Source organism: Thrips palmi, unplaced genomic scaffold (genome assembly GCF_012932325.1).
Source record: "Thrips palmi isolate BJ-2018 unplaced genomic scaffold, TpBJ-2018v1 HiC_scaffold_15, whole genome shotgun sequence".
Lineage (NCBI taxonomy): Eukaryota > Metazoa > Arthropoda > Insecta > Thysanoptera > Thripidae > Thrips > Thrips palmi.
The window spans coordinates 12,134,172-12,151,395 of NW_023144624.1; the positions used below are offsets into that span (position 1 = coordinate 12,134,172).

At 51.6% G+C, this 17,224-nt stretch overlaps 1 protein-coding gene across 1 annotated transcript in view; it reads right to left on the bottom strand.

Moving 5' to 3' along the window:
* Positions 1 to 225: 225 nt before the first annotated feature.
* The window catches only part of LOC117641237 (calcium/calmodulin-dependent 3',5'-cyclic nucleotide phosphodiesterase 1-like), a 52,796-nt gene continuing 35,797 nt past the window's right edge, over positions 226 to 17,224 (bottom strand). The window contains exons 4-14 of the mRNA XM_034378392.1: positions 16,076 to 16,189; positions 14,786 to 14,893; positions 10,986 to 11,048; positions 6,028 to 6,277; positions 4,797 to 4,925; positions 4,543 to 4,712; positions 4,183 to 4,344; positions 3,899 to 4,101; positions 3,669 to 3,803; positions 3,470 to 3,580; positions 226 to 3,374 (exon numbers count right to left, since the gene is read on the bottom strand). Of these exons, the coding sequence (XP_034234283.1) occupies positions 3,295 to 3,374; positions 3,470 to 3,580; positions 3,669 to 3,803; positions 3,899 to 4,101; positions 4,183 to 4,344; positions 4,543 to 4,712; positions 4,797 to 4,925; positions 6,028 to 6,277; positions 10,986 to 11,048; positions 14,786 to 14,893; positions 16,076 to 16,189 (1,525 nt within the window). The 3' untranslated portion in view covers positions 226 to 3,294. The remainder of the gene's footprint in view (positions 3,375 to 3,469; positions 3,581 to 3,668; positions 3,804 to 3,898; positions 4,102 to 4,182; positions 4,345 to 4,542; positions 4,713 to 4,796; positions 4,926 to 6,027; positions 6,278 to 10,985; positions 11,049 to 14,785; positions 14,894 to 16,075; positions 16,190 to 17,224) is intronic.

Here is a 17,224-nt window from a genome sequence, read left to right on the forward strand (position 1 = left end):
ACGTTGACCCAGAGACGAGACCGAGATACCCACAGCGAGAGCGCCCGCAGAGCCGGGCATAGGCAACCCGCTCAGCTTTGTCATGACAGCTATCAGCCGATGTGTCATGGGAAGGGGGCCCAAAGTGAAACAATGTTTTGAATAAGAAGCACTCTTTTATTCTTTCCAGCATCATTTCCTTTTCAGAATGGTCGGGTGGGAACAGTAATTAATTGATATTATCAATCTCTGTTTTAATAGTTTAATTTCTCAACAGCCTATCAATCAATCAAGATGTTCAGAAGGTTCAGAAAATATGACAAGTGCCCTTGACTTTGTGCTCAGAGGAATGTTTATTGGTCTCCAGTTCAGAATCCATTTACGTTTATTGAATTTCACTGTAGCTCACTGAATTTGAAATATCTTCCATGTTGTATTTTAGGCCTTGTCCTGTGTTTTCAATGGACGGGCAAACAGCATTACAATTCATAGCTTACACCTGGTTGGCACTCTTGAGATAATTTGAAGACATTTAAAAAGAATTCTTGTACTTTAACATGTTATAATACAGCTTGTGTCATTTTCAGGCTTAAATTTTATGCTTATTTTTTAAGTGGGATGACCTATTTCATTAAAGCCCATTTTAACTAAAGCCCATTTTGCCTCACTAATTTAACTCATGCAACACAAGGTGTACTTTTTTGACACGTGTTCAGTTGGAAAGCAGTACAGTAAAATCTCACGGCCCTCAGAATATTATTTGGGTGTATTTAAGGCACATTTTACAGGCACAAGATGTGCTCTTCGAACAAGACCATGAAAATAGTCAACTTTCGAGTGCAACTACAGTGTGCCATAAAAAAGTATTAATTCCTATCAATCATTTGTATCTATTCAAAGACTAGAAGTAGTTCCTCTCTCAATAAAATATTTATTGCATAGTATCAAGATTGCTATAAGTGATCTTTTTTTTGGATCCAAGTTTTCAGATTTTGGATCTAAAAATTCCTACCTTCTCATTTACAATATGAAAATCCAGCATTACATAGAACAAGCACAGTATTTATTTATTTATTTCAAAAAGAAATGCGAAGGCATCACAAGGCACTATTACTCAACAGATCAGGTAGTTACCGAAGAATATTTTTTGGACAGAAACAAAAACAACTAAACTTACACCCAGAGAATTTATTGCACTTCTGAAGAGATCATGGGGTGTTTGACTGCTGTATTCATCAACAAAATCCACTGTACTGGGAGGAGTACAAGTGTAGAGCTGCTACAGGAACGTGTTGTGAGTGTGCCTCCTGAAATATTTTTGCAATATTTTGCAGATTTTGAACAGATTGTCATAAATTACGATGGAGTTTCAAATGACCAACATTAGCATAAGAGTGCTACAGATGTGCTTTTCCTATGTTCTATTCCTATGGGTGAGGCTAGAGTGTTTTGGAAGAAGGCTCTCCACTCTCCCTTTCCAAACAATTCTGGAGGTGAGGCACATGACATAGTTATGCTATGGTCCCAACAAACAGAAAGATTGACCAACAATTTCAAGTTATATCTTACAAGAAATGGGAGTATTTTCATCAAATGACAAAATAGAACAGCAGAATAATGCAGGCCTTAAAAGAGAAATTCGAAAACAAGTACAGCACATAGGAAGAGATCTCCACCAAGGACTGGTCACACTAAATAAAATTACAATAGTACTGTTTGGTAAAACAATATCTTTTCCTTTTGAAGTTCTGAGTTTGCAGAACTATGACTTAAACTATGAAAACAACTGGTAAAAGGTGGGAGTCGAATATGAAACATTACTAATGGACAAAACGAGAAACAGAAGATTGTATACTGTGCCTGTTGTACAATGTTTTTCCCCAGCTCAACGTCCCAGTATAATGTAGATGATGCGAATGGCCAATATTTCATGCACTATAAGAATTTCATTACAAATAACTTTTGTTTTGTACAAGGTCCTCCAACTGCACCCTTTGTTTGGGTTCCTTACAACGACATTATTCTAGTTAATAGGATCATAGATTCATAGGTTTTGACCTTACAGTTAAATATATTGGTCCAAAATTTTTGAGGGTAATAGTATTTACACACGCCTCAAATGAAAGTTAGGTATGGTGGTACATACAGATATCAACATGGTTTGGACTTACATACTACAAAATGCACTGCATTATTTAAGAGGGCTATTTACAATACATCTCAATTTGTTGGTCTTAGGACGAATTACCTGTTCCTTTTTTTCTGTTTTCATAATTTTGTTTTTAATAATTCAACAATGTAAATTTTTACTTTAAGGTTTGTACAGTTTTATATTTGTCATCAAATGTCACTCAAAACTGAACGAAAAAGAAATGGTTTTGGGCTTTTGTAAAAACTTTAAAAAGAAGTACACAGTGAAGTGTTACAGTGTAACTTAAGTATACTTATTTAGAGCCCAGTAGAGGAACAATTAAAAACATGAGGATTTATGAATTAAAGAAAAACATTACACTTAAAATAAAGTTCTGCTTGCAACATATTAATAAAAGGCGAAAAAAATTTGTGCAGTTCTTTTGGTAAATTTGCACAGACAGAAGAAAAGAAAAGAATGAATCACTGAAATCTAAATGAACTATGAACAAAAGAAAGCATTCAACAATGCACTTTCAAACAGATCATATCACAATTTATATTTTTTATTAAGTATCACCCAATCTCATTGTCAGGTAAAGGTGAGATCATCCAGGACATCTACTTGTCTTTCAAAGTAAGCCAAGGCATCAGCATGTGGAAGAGCAGGTTTCTTGAGTAATACCCGAAGTATATGTTACAATATACTGATAAAATCTAGTATTTTTAGGACACAGCCAACACTTAAACCAGCATTTTGTCAACCACATATTTGATCCAGTTCAAGCTCAAGCATATGCTGTAGGCAATAATACACAAATCGGCCAGAAAAATTGAATAAAAGTATCAAATTTCAGCTAAAAAAATGTGCCATACTGCTTCTCATTAGGCAAAACTGCACAGAATCATAAAGAATTCTTAGAACAATTTTGTCTGGGAAAAATCCTAAATTTTTCTTCTAAGTGCACAGTTGCCTAAGCTCAACTTGACAATTTCAACCCAGTATTGGCCTGACATTTCAGAAAACAGCACTGCGGCACTCTAAACATGACTGAAAATGTTAATATATTTGACACTTCTTTAAATTTTCCAGGTACGAAGGCACAGCAAAACTTGATAAAGCCATGCTTCTCACAAAGATATGTCAGGCTCTGGTCACGGAGGACTCCAGATATGTAATTGTGCTCACTCCTCTTCTTCCACTGGAGCTGACTTATTGGCATCGCTTTCCTCCAACTGTTGCTGGAGGGCTCTCTGTTCTGCATCTGTCAAGAAGAAATAATTACATTCATTACACAAACAAGAACTTTAAAAATAGTACATTGCAAACAAAACAAACCAAAACACTAGGACACAGTACCTTTCGCTGCCTGCTCCTTCCACATTTTCTTGTTCTCTGCAAGAATGCCGACCCAGGGTTTCTTGATGGTGAAGCGCTGCTGATCAGATTTGTGTTTTCCTGCACCATCACCTGAGAATCACAAGAAAAAGAGATTTCTGTTGGAGTATTTGTGTCTTAATGTGTTTTGCATACACGAGATCTGTCCTGCATCTCTTACCAGTGGGCTCCTCTTCAATTGCGTCCTTGTTTTTGTTCGTTTCCTTGGCACTGTTGCCCAAGATAGGGGCAAGAACAACCTCCAACATGTCTGCGCACACTCCCATGGACGGTTCAACGATGAACTCAATAAAACCTATTGCAAAAACAAAAGTCAGTTCAAACACCCTAAAACACACTATTATTTAAAGTTTTTTTTTTCAATTGTTTTGTTTTAAATGAATTCAGTACCTATCTGACTTTCAGCAACAAGAGTGTTGTTACGATCACAGAGCGGTGAAAATGGTAGCCCTAGCTCACGCTCCCTGTCTCCCTGACGGAAGAACTCTTCAAGCAATAACTCTGTCCAACGATGGTGCAGGTCCCAGCGCTTGGCTGGATGGGCTATGTCACAACAATGGAGCACCATTGCAAGGCCTTTCGACTTGTCGACCCTGGCAAAGTAGACAATAACCAATTAATGGGTTGTTTTTCCTTAAAATTGATAAATGATTGAGACGAAATCCAATACTTACGTTGGTTCTGCGAGTGTTAGCAGGTTCCTCATGTTCTTCAACTGCTGGAAATGGAAGCTCATGTCCGTGGCAAGGACCATATCAATGACCAATGTCCTGAATTCCCTAAATTCCTCACGGGACAAGTTTTGCAGAATATTACATTCATCTTCTCGGAGTGCCCTGAAAACCGAAAGAGAAGTTGATGAGATGTGCGGTGCTCGCTACTCAAACTCAAAGCTCCAGCCCCGGAGACTCGGAGAGGGGCGATAGGCAGCGGCTCTACCCCTCGGCCCAGAGCCTGCGTGTCGCTGCCGCGCGGGGTATCGCCGAGTCGCGGAGTAGCCCGCGCGGCCCGCGCCGCCCAGTGGCGCCACCCACCTGAAGGCGGCGCTGATGTGGTGGTTCTCCAGGACGGCCCTGTCGTTGTACAGCAGCGCCGTGTCCGACCCCGACATGACGTGGAAATTGTTGGTCGTGCCCGTGTGCTCGAAGTCGTGGACGATGGCCGCCAGCAGCGTGGCGAAGATCTCCAGGTCCGTCAGCCAGTTCTGCAACAACCATCACGTGAAGCCCCTTTGCCGCGCGGCCCCTGTGCGCGTGGGTAATGCGTGGAAGGGGGGGGGGACACTCACCATGAGACCGGTCTGGCACAGCATGTAGTGAACGCCCTGGGCGACGTCCGCCGCATGGAGGTTGTTGTGGTGGGGTTTGTGGCGAGATCCCCTCCTCTTGTCAGCAGGCTTCACGACATGACGTGGAACCTGTTGGCGGCCCGTGCCGAAATCGTGAGCGAGTCTGCAACAGCCACAGCAGCACCGTCGGCGAAGCATCCCTAAGTGATAGCCATTCTGCAAGTCGAACCCAGGTACTTGACGGTTGCCGCGCGAAGCCCCTCGTCAGCGCGCTCGAAGGTACATGTCGGTGGAAGGCAGGGCGAGGGCGGCACTGCACTGAGCCGGTCTGGCACAGCAGAGCGCACCGGGCACGGGCGCATGAGCCCGTTGATTGTGGATGACCGTTTTGTAGCGCTAACCCCGGCTCGATGCGGCTCGAGCCCGCTTCAGAGCCGACTGAGGACCTGAGGCATGGCACAGGCCACGCGAGCGTGAGTCCGATCCTGTGCCGTGAGCCCAGAGCCACCGCAACAGGGCAGAGAGCTCACTAAAATGTCAAAATGCAGTTTTGGGTAGGGTCAAGCGGGCTCAACGGGGTCTCGAGTCGGTTGCCGAAGCCGGGCTCGGTCGGCGCCGGCCAGTCGGGGACCAGTCGTGGCCAGTCGGGCTCTCGGCATCAAAGGCAGGGCCTGAGGGGGTCAGGTCATCCGTGGCCATGGGGAGGGAGCGACCCGCCCAGCGGCGGCAGCAGAGCCTGCGAACCGCGGGGTAGGCAACCCGGCGGCCACGGGTGCGCGGCAGTGCCGATGTTGCCTACGCTGCAGGCTGGCGGTGCTGGCGCCGGCGCAGCGTGACTCGGGGAGCAGTTCGTCGCCCTGTCCCTGTCTCTCTCGCACCGTGCACGGAATGGCCATTGAGTGCGACAAGGACAGAGCGACGAAACGACTCTTGTGATTCGCTCAGCGGCTCGCACAGTGGGCCAGAAGACCGACGGCGGTGACCAAAACTCCAGACTCATTTTGAACTCCAGAGTCGCTGAACAGGACTCGAACCGAACGAGTGACCCCGCCAATGGCTTCCTCGTTCTAGGAGTAATCCGTTGGTGGGGTCACACGTTCGGTTCGAGTCCCATTGAGCGACTCTGGAGGTCAAAACGCGTCGGGGGTTCTGACCGCCTCCACCGGTCTTCTGGCCCACTGCGGCTCCGCTGGCGTCGCTGGCGGTGCCGCACGATGGCAGGGAGGCTTACCTTGAGGACGCGCACCACCTCCGGCGGGAACTGCATGAGCGCGGCGTTGGACACCCGCCGGTAGATGCGGTCCACGAAGATGCCGGCGCGGATGGCGTGCGCCACCGACCGGAACTTGGGCTTCTCGTCGGGCCTGCGCCGCTGCGTGGCCAGCTGCCTCGTGAAGGTGGAGGCGAGCCACTCGCGCACCTCGGGCGGCACGGCGTCGGGCTGCACTTCGGACAGCTCGTCGTCCTCGTCGGCCAGCCGCCTGCGGGAAAGACACACAAGTCAGCGGCCGTCTTCACCACGTCCTCGCCCGGCGCCTCCGATCCGCGGAAGTCCAGGCCGAACCGAACGACGCGCGGCCCGTTCGATAGGTCGTTCCGTTCGAGAGCGGCGAGTCGCGTTCGGCGTGCGATTAGTCTCGACGGGGTCCGTTGCGATTGTTACGCATCCCCCATCCCGCGTGCTTCGCATGTCGCAGTCCCGGAGTTAGTCCGCATGCAGCGCGCCGCCGGTCGCGCCGTACTTCCGGTCAGGTTAGTCGCTTCCGGTTTGGCTCTTGATGCCCTTCACCCGCTCCAGGGTTCGTCGCGTCGCGTGTCGAGTGTGCGTGCGCGTGGGCGCGTGTCTGTGTATTTTGTGTGTTGTCACGCCGGAGAGTGCGGCTGGCGGTGTGGGCCCAAAGTATAAACAGCGCTCGGCCATTCCTGGCGCGTTACAGACAGCCTTATCGTGCAGATAAGCAAATGGAATACGAAGAGGGACCAAGGCGGTGGGGGAAGGGGGCTGTTGGCACGACTGAGGTGTCAGCGTGCACGCGAAGTGGGGAAGGGTGGGGAAGGGAGGGAGGGTTGATGAACTTGCCCTTCTTGTCGTAGGCGCTGCAAGTCACCTCGGTCACTTACACGGCCGGAGACTCCGCAAAAGTGTGCTTTGTCTATGCGTGTCTGTGTCTGTATGTGTGTGCGCGTGCGGAGCAGGGGTCGCGGGGGGCGCCTTCTGGGACGTGTTGCCCCAAGCGGCACGGCTGGGCGGGGCGGGGCGGAGGGTTCGCTGCACAATGGGGGCAACACGGGGAAAAAGCAGGAAACATTCGGGAGGACGGGACACGGGGCACCGCGCGTCGCAGGGCGAGGCGGAGGCGGGGGCGGGTCCACGCCGAGAGGAGTGAAAACAGAAACAGAGCGCGCTCGGCATCATCAAACATTAAACAAGTTGGAAGCGGGCCGAATTCTCGCGCCGAAAGCGCCGAAAGCCAAAACGAGGTGAGGCGAGGCGACGCTGCCCCCGAGCCGGGCCGGGCCGGGCTTGGCGCCCTTGACGGCAAGCCGGCAGGGCGGCAACGCGCCGCCTCAGTCGGATTGACAGTCACGAGGGTAGTGCCTGCGCGGCAGCACGGCGGCAGCACGGCGGGCGCACTGCGAAACACGGCTTTGGTCGCTCCGTCTCTCTCGCACTCATGCGGCGTCCGCGGACGGTGCGAGAGAGACGGACCGGTAAGGCGGTGCTCGCCGAATGAAACGACAGGGCGCGGCGCGGCGAGGCGCGAAGACCAAGGCCGGGGGGCGCGCCGGAGACGGGGTCTAAAAGCTCGCTGCGTCGGGATTCGATCCCGCGCCCCGCGGCACGCCACGGCACGGAGACAATCATTATGTTGCTGTTATGGTGCACCGCCGGGCTGGACGGCCTGGACGGGCTTGGCTGGCACCGGCCCGCTGGCTCAGCTTATTCGCCCGAGACTGTAACATCGAGGGGTGGGTCGCGGGGAGGTGGAGGGGGAGGGGTCGTAAAGGCCCTGTGGAAGATGGTCGTCACATAGACCATTAAATGGACTCATATCCCAGCGCTGAGCGGCCTGCGGCTGCCTGCGGAGAGCCGGGCGGGGCGGGGCGGGGCGGGAGGCGGGGCGGGGGATGCAGGAGGAAATAGTGCATTGCAGTGCGCTGTGTTACTGCATTTTCTCATTCCTCAGAGAAGGTCATGAGACTCGCCTTGGAAGCCTCCCCTCCCCCACGCCACGGCGTCGCTTCATCTGCGATATATTGCCAACTTGAGCTCATTTCGGGAGGCGGCGCATGCAGGCGCACAGGCGGCCTGGGCCTCGGAGGCGGGCACGTTGTCGGGGAAGCAGTATCAAGCGGTGCCCTCAGACCCCAGCCGCGCCAGCCACCCAACGGGGTCGAGCCAGCCAGCCGGCTGCACCACGGCTGCACTTCCCCGAATGCAGCGGGGACGGCGCGACGAGCACTCCACCGTGGCGCGGGGTGAAGGGCACAGTGTACTGGGCAGGGAGGCCCAGAGCCCACCGCAAGGGAAGCGGATAGAAAAAGGGAGAGGGGGAAGGCGAAGGCCCAACGTGATTATTTCAATTAATATTCCAGCGCGGCCAAGAGGTGGCGCGGGGGTTGACTCTGGGGCAGATGGCGGGGCGGGACGGGGCGGGGGTCGTTTCCTCCCCACCTTGCTCGATGCGATGCACCCATCTACCCATCTCGAGCCGCGGCGCACCGCAGCGCGGCTCCCAGTCGCAGAGGGCCAGAGGCACGCCGCAGACGTTTCATAAATCCGACGACTGTAACTCGCCGCCCGCCGCTTCATGCCGCTTCATGCTTCGACCCATCCGCGCCTGGGGGAGGAGGAGGGCGGGAGGGAGGAGGGGGCTTTACGAGCGACTCGCTCTATTTTCAAGCCAAGGACCTTTTAAGGGAAAGAGGGTCGGAATCCCCGCGTCCCGGCCAGGACGTGCAGGCCGTGCCGCAGGCCGTGCAGGCCGGGAGGGCGAGTCAATCGGCGTGTTGTGGCTGCCAGCCCCGCCAGCCCCGCCTGCACGACGGCACCCTTGCCGCCATAGTCAGCGGATCAACGCGCCGCACTCTTGCTCCTCGAGCAGGCCGAGCAGGCCGAATGGCTGAAGTCGGCATAGTCGGGGGCCCCACTGGGGGAGGGAGCGGCTCAAACGATGCGCCTCGCGATGCGCTCCAGGCAGCGGCTTTGTAATTAAAAGTGCGCGAGCAAAAAAAAAATCAGAGTCAAATGAAACTGTTTTACTAAAACATAAAAATCGCCCAAAAAATGTAAGAGGATGTTGACGAGAAATCGAAAGTTGTTCCACCCTCGGGCAAGGGTGGCGGTAAGGATGGGATAAGCGGGAGGCGGAAGCAAAAAGACAGGGTGGAAAGTTTTCTTCGCGAAGAGAGGGAGAGCGGACCGGCAACCCCGTTCATCGTGGTATAGGCCCCGACCGCAGCGCTCCGCCACGGCCGCCACGCAGCCACGCTCCCCAGCGCGAGCGTGGTCACGTTGCTCCCCGCCCGACCCGTCCCCGCGGGCCCGTGTGGGCCTGTGGGTTCGTGGACTCTGTGGACTCGGGCCGCGCCAGCCAGGCAGGCAGGCAGCTAGCCGCGCCATCACCGTCGACAACTTTTACTCCGCGCTCCCCTTCCTGTCCCGCCCGCGGCCTTACCCCATTCATGCATATGCGGCTGGAAAGCAGAGAGAGAGAGAGAGAGAGAGAGAGAGAGAGAGAGAGAGAGAGAGAGAGAGAGAGAGAGAGAGAGAGAGAGAGAGAGAGAGAACGAGAAGAGGAAAAAAAGCACAAACTTATCGAATTTTATTTGCAGACAAGTTCTGGCAACGCTTTGCCGCCGCTTGCGGGCGTCGTGTGTGAGTGTGGGGTGCGTTTGCGAGTGTCCCAGCACAGCCCCCGCCCCCCGGAGTTTGTCACTTTAACGGCATTGCAGGCGATCGGCAGCCCTGCCGGCAACCTGATGCTGTCGACTGGGCCGAGGCCGGAGTCGTCATTCGTCGCTCTGACTCTTGGCACTCACTGGCGCCTTTGGGGCGTGGGAGAGAGACGGAGCGATACGAATCCGACTCTTGGGCATCGCTCGTCTGCTGTCAAATGACTCTCTTTGAAGCGCGGGGGCGATCCCTGACGATCAGCGTGCCCATGCTTGACCCTGTCGGAGGCACGGGGGAGGTTGGGTCGGAGGGGGTGACGAAGGTCTGAAATCGGTGGCGCGGTTCATGGCAGCCAAACGAAACGGGTTTCGTATCGCACAAAAGGAAGCCAGTTGAAATTTCGGCGCGTGGCGCCGGTTGCGGTGGAGTGGGGTGCGGCGGGGTGGGGCGGGGACTGACACAGCGCCACGGCGTAATTACAAGGGCGGCCGCCCCGCCCCGCCCCGCCCCGCCCCACGGTGTTCCAGTGGGCTGGCCAGGGCGTTCCGCGGTGTTTGCGCGCTGGGCCGGCTGAAGGCTGAAGGCGGCCAAAGCGCTGAGGCAGAGGCGCTGGAGACGAGACGGGGCGACCGCCGTCCTTGATGGAACCAACCACCGAGGTGGACGCGCAGCGCGCAGCCTCTTGGTTCACACTCCCCGCCCCGCCCCGCCCCGCCCAGCCAGCCGACGGCCGTCCCAGCAGGGCCGCGGGGACCGTTCAGATTGGCGCCTTTTTCGGGCGCCTGGGCTCTCGAGGCGGGCTTGCTGGGCTGTCCGTCTCGGGGAGTCACTGGTTGTGTTGCTCTGTGTCTGTGTCTCAGTGTACTTGATCGGCCGGCCCGCCAGCTGCGTCCAGGACTCCAGCGACACGACGGCCAGCAGCGGCAGCTGGAGGCGCAGCCACGCGGAGCCAGGTCGGGCCGTGCAGTGTCTCAGAGAGTAGTGTTGCTGCGACGCGACGAGCCGCTCTATCGTGTTAGTGTTCTCCCTCTCTCGGCGCGCCACTCTGTAGTTGAGAACGTGACGCGCTCGGCACGTGGCACGCCGCGGCACGCCGGCAGCAGGGGCGGCCTTCTTGGACGCCCTCTGACAGTGTGACAGAGTCCGACCGTCACAAGCACCGCTCAAGCATTTGCGCAAGCCAGTGCGATGCAACTTGCGCCAGAGCTTGGGCCAGAGCTTGCGCCAGAGCTTGCTCGCGCTACACACTCGGCAGCTTGGTGCAGCTTGGTGCGGCCCGGGGCGGGACCCACCGAGTGTCCGCAGGAGGCGAGCAGTCCCGACTGGCTTCGAGGTTTCCTCTCCGAGCGGGGCCTCTGTGAGTGCACAAAACATAGTACCGACCGTGAGGGCGAGGCCTTCAAAGCACAGCAAAAAAAAAAAACAAAAGCCTCAACAATGCAACGCGTCCGACTAATGTATCATTTTGCTTTTGAAAAAAAAAAGAAGAAAAAAAGTATACAATCCTTTTGTTTTGCTTGGAGTGTGCGGACGAACAGGGTGTTTCGGAAGGGAGGCTTCCCTGGCCGCGGGAGAGAAATAGCGAGGCCAAACGCACCTCAATTTCTCATCATACCGCGGGGCGGGCCGAGCAGACGAAGCGGGCGAGGCTGCGCGTGCTAGCCGGGATAGCTTTACCGAAACACTCTGTTCAGAGCAAAGCATAATACAAGTGTTATGTTTTTTTTAATTTTTTTTTAATTTCTAAAGATGATAGACGTAAACCCAAAAGTACAGAAAACTAAAAAATGTAAAATAAAAGTACAGTTTAGTCATCGTTTTGAGGGCGATAGAGACGTGACTGCGGGAAGGTTGATTGAAACAGGTCGAAAAGGGGGGTGGGAGTGCTAGCGGGGCAGCAGAGCAGCAGGGCAGCAGAGCAAGCTGACTGGCTGCTGAGTGCGCGCCGAATCGCAAATCAAACAAAGTTGGCGCGTTTAAAAAAAAGGGGGAAGTAAACCTGATTGTGAGCCAGGCCATGGCCAGGCCGTCGCTCTCCGCCGGACACAATTCGCCTTTTACGCGTTGCTCAAGCGGTGCGGACCGCACGGGCCTCGCGGTCGCGCTCGTCCCTCCGAGCGCCACTCCGAGCGTCTCTCCGAGCGTCTCTCCGAGCGTCTCTCCGAGCGTCTCTCCGAGCGTCTCTCCGAGCGTCTCTCCGAGCGTCTCTCCGAGCGTCTCTCCGAGCGTCTCTCCGAGCGTCTCACTGAGCGGCGTAAGGGGCGGCCCGAAGTAATCGAGTTGAAGCGGAGCAAGTGCCCCGAGTGCTGAATTCTGCATGACAGGGTAATATTGAATTGGAGGCTAAAGAGGAGCGGATAATATACAGAGAGGATTCGCGAGCAGGCACGTGGAAAGGCGGGTGGATAATGCGCAAAAAACGCGCGCGCCGGAACGGAGAGCGACTGACTTGAGGAGGGGCACACTGCGCGCCAACCGGGTTTGTTTTGCGACCTTTGGTGGGGAGCATCGCCTCTCGGTGCAGCGCAGAGCGAAAACCCTCGCAACCAGGGTACAGGCTCAGTCCAGTTGCGGAGGTTTTAGCTCCACCGGCGCAGCAGCGGGCTCAGCAGTCTGGCAAACCGCGCTCAAGCAAATATCGAAACCCACTCCAAAGCGTCCCTGTGGACAGCGCCAACACGAGGGCCCGCTGGGCGCGCCGCGCGCTGTGGGCCACTTGAGCGGGATAATAGGCCATTTGGAAACTCGAATCTCTGAGCTGCGTTGCCAAAACGGAGTTCGCCCCAAACAAGGTGCCTTCGTTCGGGTGGTTCGGGTGGGTCGGGCAGGCGGCCCGGCCGCCTCGGAGGCCTTGTAGTTACAGGCCGTTCGCGCCGGGAGAGGGTTTCTCATGACCAAGGGGTGGTCCTGCTTTGGCCAGTACAAAGGGACAGGGAGAGCTTTGTTCCGTTCAAATGAACCACCGCAGGTTGCACAGACCGCCAAGTCAACAACTCGCCGTCAAAGGCGGTGGCTGGCCCGATTGGTATACATACCTCTTCTATGAATACACTGTGATAAATCCTACGTGATTACTAACGGCGAATGTGTTCTGATTTCTATGAGAGTTTGTGAGGAGTGGTGCATGCAATTTTGTTACTTCTGTGGTTTTGTATGGTAGAAGCGGGCAAGTATGAGGGATGTTAAACACCAAGGAGGAGCGAAGTGGAAATACAGGACTACAGGCGTAACAACATTCACAAAGTACACTTAGAAGAACGGCACACAAAAAGCAAAGACAGTCTGAAAAAGGGGGTTAGGATCGACACTTGTCAGATAGAACAAAGCAGAGAAGGCAGGGAAGATAGGTCTCGAAGAAGAGAGTGAACCCACAAAAAAGAAAAAAGGTGGTTAAAATCTGCTAAAATAGATTAGAGAAAAATGCGGTCGCAGGAGACAGGCAGGAAGAGACATAGACAGACGCGGCAGCAAAATAGCCCCTATCTCTCTTTAGTGCGTTCCCTCCGTGTTTAATTTCAGTCTAAGGGATCCGCAATCCTGAGAGCGAAAGAACTCACCGGAAACTCAAGCTTAATAATGAACATTGCATGCCAAAATTGGAATGAAACAAAATTGAGGTGTGACAGATTTGTGCACCGTGTTTTAAGGTGAGGACGGTACGCAATATATTATAAACGAAATTTGAATTTCCAGTGAACATACAGGAAGAAACAAACCATCAAAGTAACGTGCAGGGGGCAACGACATAGGCAGCGACAAGAGTGTTGTTGACAGAAAACGAGAGAGATGAGCACAGCAGAGAGCTAAGAGTCAGAACACTGCAAAGGAGGCAGTGCACTTCAGAATTCTATTTTATCATTAAAAACACTTAATATTTTAAAGCAAGTTATCTGAAACGATTATTTAGACGACGAACAGTTGACGAGAAGCATGAAAAATTCACAGTTAATCCAATATTGCACACAGACAATAGAGACACCTTTAAGGAGCCGTTGATGCCTTTACAGGACTTTTAAGAGGATCTCTTGATTAAAGAGTGAGCATCACCATAGATTGTCGGTGTGCCTGCGCCGTGAGAAGAGACACAGGCTAGCTACGATACAAGCTATGAGAAAGTCACGCTGAGTGTCCTTTAACTGTGTAACTCTTTTTATATCATTTGTAATTAAAAGAGTTTTTAAGAGAGTTTATGTTATCGATTTGAAAAGATCCAGGAACAGGCAATGGACTTCAAAGGAAATTGCTCACACAGGAAAGCTACCAAAAGCGCTCAACCATGCAAGCGGAAGGAAGGTGGTTGACGTATTGGGTAATCGGCAGAAAGGTGTCCAACCTACTTAGAAGATAACACACTGTAAAAAAGTTATAGCAAATCTATTTAAACTATATATAAATATAAATTTCGCAGTTTATTCATTTGAACTTAATTCTATTTAGTAGAGACTCTGGACATCTAGTTCAACTTAGCCTTTTTACTAACGATATCTACGGACTGTTGAATGTTTTCTGCGCTAAAGGGGACACAAATATGGCTTCTACTTCCTGGTTAGAGACTCCTAAGTACTTTTTTCTGGTCAAGCAAAACATGTTAGACGAAGCCTTAATTGCAGGAAATTACTTCTCAGGTAAGCTGGTCAAAGCAAGGGAAGGTTGTACGGGGTATTTTAACAATTTTTAAGGGTCTAAATATAAAAGGAGATAACTAAAGTGGGTACTAGGTACTTATACTGAACCCTTTGTTTGGGATAAGTTGTTACTGTTAATAAACAAATCATGACGACCTTGAACACACAAATGATACTGGCTATGGAAGTAATGGGTTAATTTATTAACATTTTGAAATGGAACACATTACAGCAAGATAGTGTGAATCAGTCATGCAGGATACAGTGCTTGCTTCTAGTTTCATGAAGCCATTAAACGTGGAACTTTTTGAAGTTCAGTGTAAAATAAGTAAAGACTAGGATTTCGTTTTGTGTGAAAACATATTTGTATCGTGCTAAAATCTTCAATTGTTCCATAGCCAGACGAAGATACCAGACGTGAATTTATGGTGTAAGGATTATGCAAGCAGAAAGGGGCTTTAGACAACCTTGCCCAAACGGGTCTCCGTAACCGTCTTCGTTGCACGGGCTTGCTGGATTCGCCGGCGGCGGTGCGCTCCGAAAGTTGGCTGCCTTGACCCTCGTCCGCACGGTCCCTAGTACGCAGGGGGAGTTAGTCTGCGTCCTGATGAGTGATTGAGAGAGAAAGACAGGGAGACACACAGAGAAGGAGGCACGTTCAGGCAGAGAAACAGAGATAGATACAAACATTCGTCCATTCCAAATGTTAGAGATAGCACATTTAGACCCGGCTGCGCAGTGTCAATTAACTCATTATATTTGATCAATTCTCAGTTGTGACAAAAAAAAATTGAATATATAAACAAAACGCCAACGCAGCCTGGTCACTGGGCATGCATGAAAACGCACAAACGGATCTGCATTTGATTACAAGGAGAGAAAGTAGATGCATCTACGGAAAATCAATCTTTCATCATGTTGGAAAGAGTTTTCAAAACTTCCGTTTGAACTCAACGTTAAGGCAGAAATGCTGTGGACATTTAGGGACCTGTGAAAAAAGGTAAGTTAAAATAGGGAAAGGGGGTGGGGCAGATCTTTTACCATTCAGAAAACTATGCACTCAAAATCACACGAAAGTGCCCTCTAGATGGCCACTTTTATGGTCAAGGGCAGTTTCGAAAACAGCTTTACAATTACTACTTGGAACTCTTTTAACCATGCCTTCACTTCAGCACCTTTAAACTGCATTAATTACTGGACCAGGCATAAGTCAGTAGATTTTACGTTGTGAGTAGGGGACTATATCATTTAGAAAAAAAAGTGCCCTTGTTGCATTTAGTTAGGGTCAGGGAGCTACCTTATAAGGGTCCAAAATGCAAAGTATATTTATTCCTTTTGTCGCGTTTATGTGAATAAATCCAGTTCGGGGGTGATGTACAGCTTTGTCGCCTTCAAGAATACAACACATCGAAGTGAGAGTATATTACACAATTATGATGTGCGTGGCGTGCGAGCCGATTGGTGCTAGTAAAACTATTGTAAGACTAAACGTAACACATCTACAACACAGATAGTTGTTCGAAAAAGAAACAAAAGAGTTTTATACAAAGTTCGTGAAAGCTGAGCGGCACATCGAAAACATGATATGCGCATAAGATGCTAGTAAGTCAAGGAAACGGTGCACAATCGTTGTTGAATCGCCCGGGGCACTCGTCGATTCGAAAGTGGCCGAGAGAGACAAGCCTGCCCCTGGTAAACAATTAACTTTTTTCGTTCCGAGACAGAGAGGAAGAGGAACAAGACGATCGCCCACTTACTTAGTCTCATCGATGAACACCGCCTCAAGGACGCGTGCGGCGTAGAGCAAGTTGCTCTGGAGCAGGTCCGCGGAGACCTGTCCCAGCTGGAGCTGACGTAGGAGGCAGCGGAGCCTGCAACAGCGAGGAGGGGGCGTCAAGGGGCGTCGCGAGGAGCCGGCCGTCTTGAGGGAGGCGCCGTCGAGGCCCCGGAAGGGGCAGGGGGGCAGGGCCGGCAGGGCCGGCAGGGACGGGCCCCGTTTGGGCCATGCAGTCATTAGGGCCGCATTCCCATGCAAATGCCGGCCGGCCGGGCCACATACCGCCAGCAGCACCAGCCCAAAGGCCGAAGGGCCGAAAGGGTGCGGCCGCGCAGCACATTGTGGGCGGCATTCTTCATAAGCGGGTCGGCATTGGCAGCCATCAGGGAGGGCGGTGGGTGTAGTCGGCAGAGCCTCGGCAAAGACCGCACTGCCAGACTACTCTGCAAAGCCCGCAAAAGAGGCTCTACTGCCGCGAGAGGATTGGCGTACCCACTAAATGTCATGGGACTTTTTTGTCCCACGAATGATGCAATTTTAAGCACATCCGGTGGTGATGCAATTTTGTGTCCCCCAGGCGGGACAAATTGTCTAGTGAAAGTACGATTTGCAGCAGGCGTCGGACAAAATGTGTCCACTGTGGCAAAAAGGTACGGAAAATCCTGTTAATTTTTTTGCCAGGATTCTCCGTAGCCCTCTTATCAATATTCTCCGTAGGCTCTTACAGTATTCTCCGTAGGGCCGCACAGTATTCTCTGTAAATCCGCACAGTCTTCTCCGTAGGACCTCGAAGACTGTATAGTCCTACGGAGATCACTGTGCGGTCCTACGGAGAATACTGTGCGGTCCTACAGAAAATACTGTAAGAGCCTACGGAGAATATTGATAAGGGGCCTACGGAGAATTACCACAAGCTGTTTACAGAATTTTCCGTAGCTTGTTGCCACAGTGTCGCCAGGCGGGAACAAAATTGTATCAGCTTCGGATGTGCTTAAAATTGCATAAACCGTGGGACAAAAAAAGTCCCATGACATTTAGTGTGTACGACACCAACTTTCATTTTCATCTTTACTTTTGAATTTTTATTTAATGAATAAACTGAGTGGAAGGGATGGTTCAAAGGTGAAAT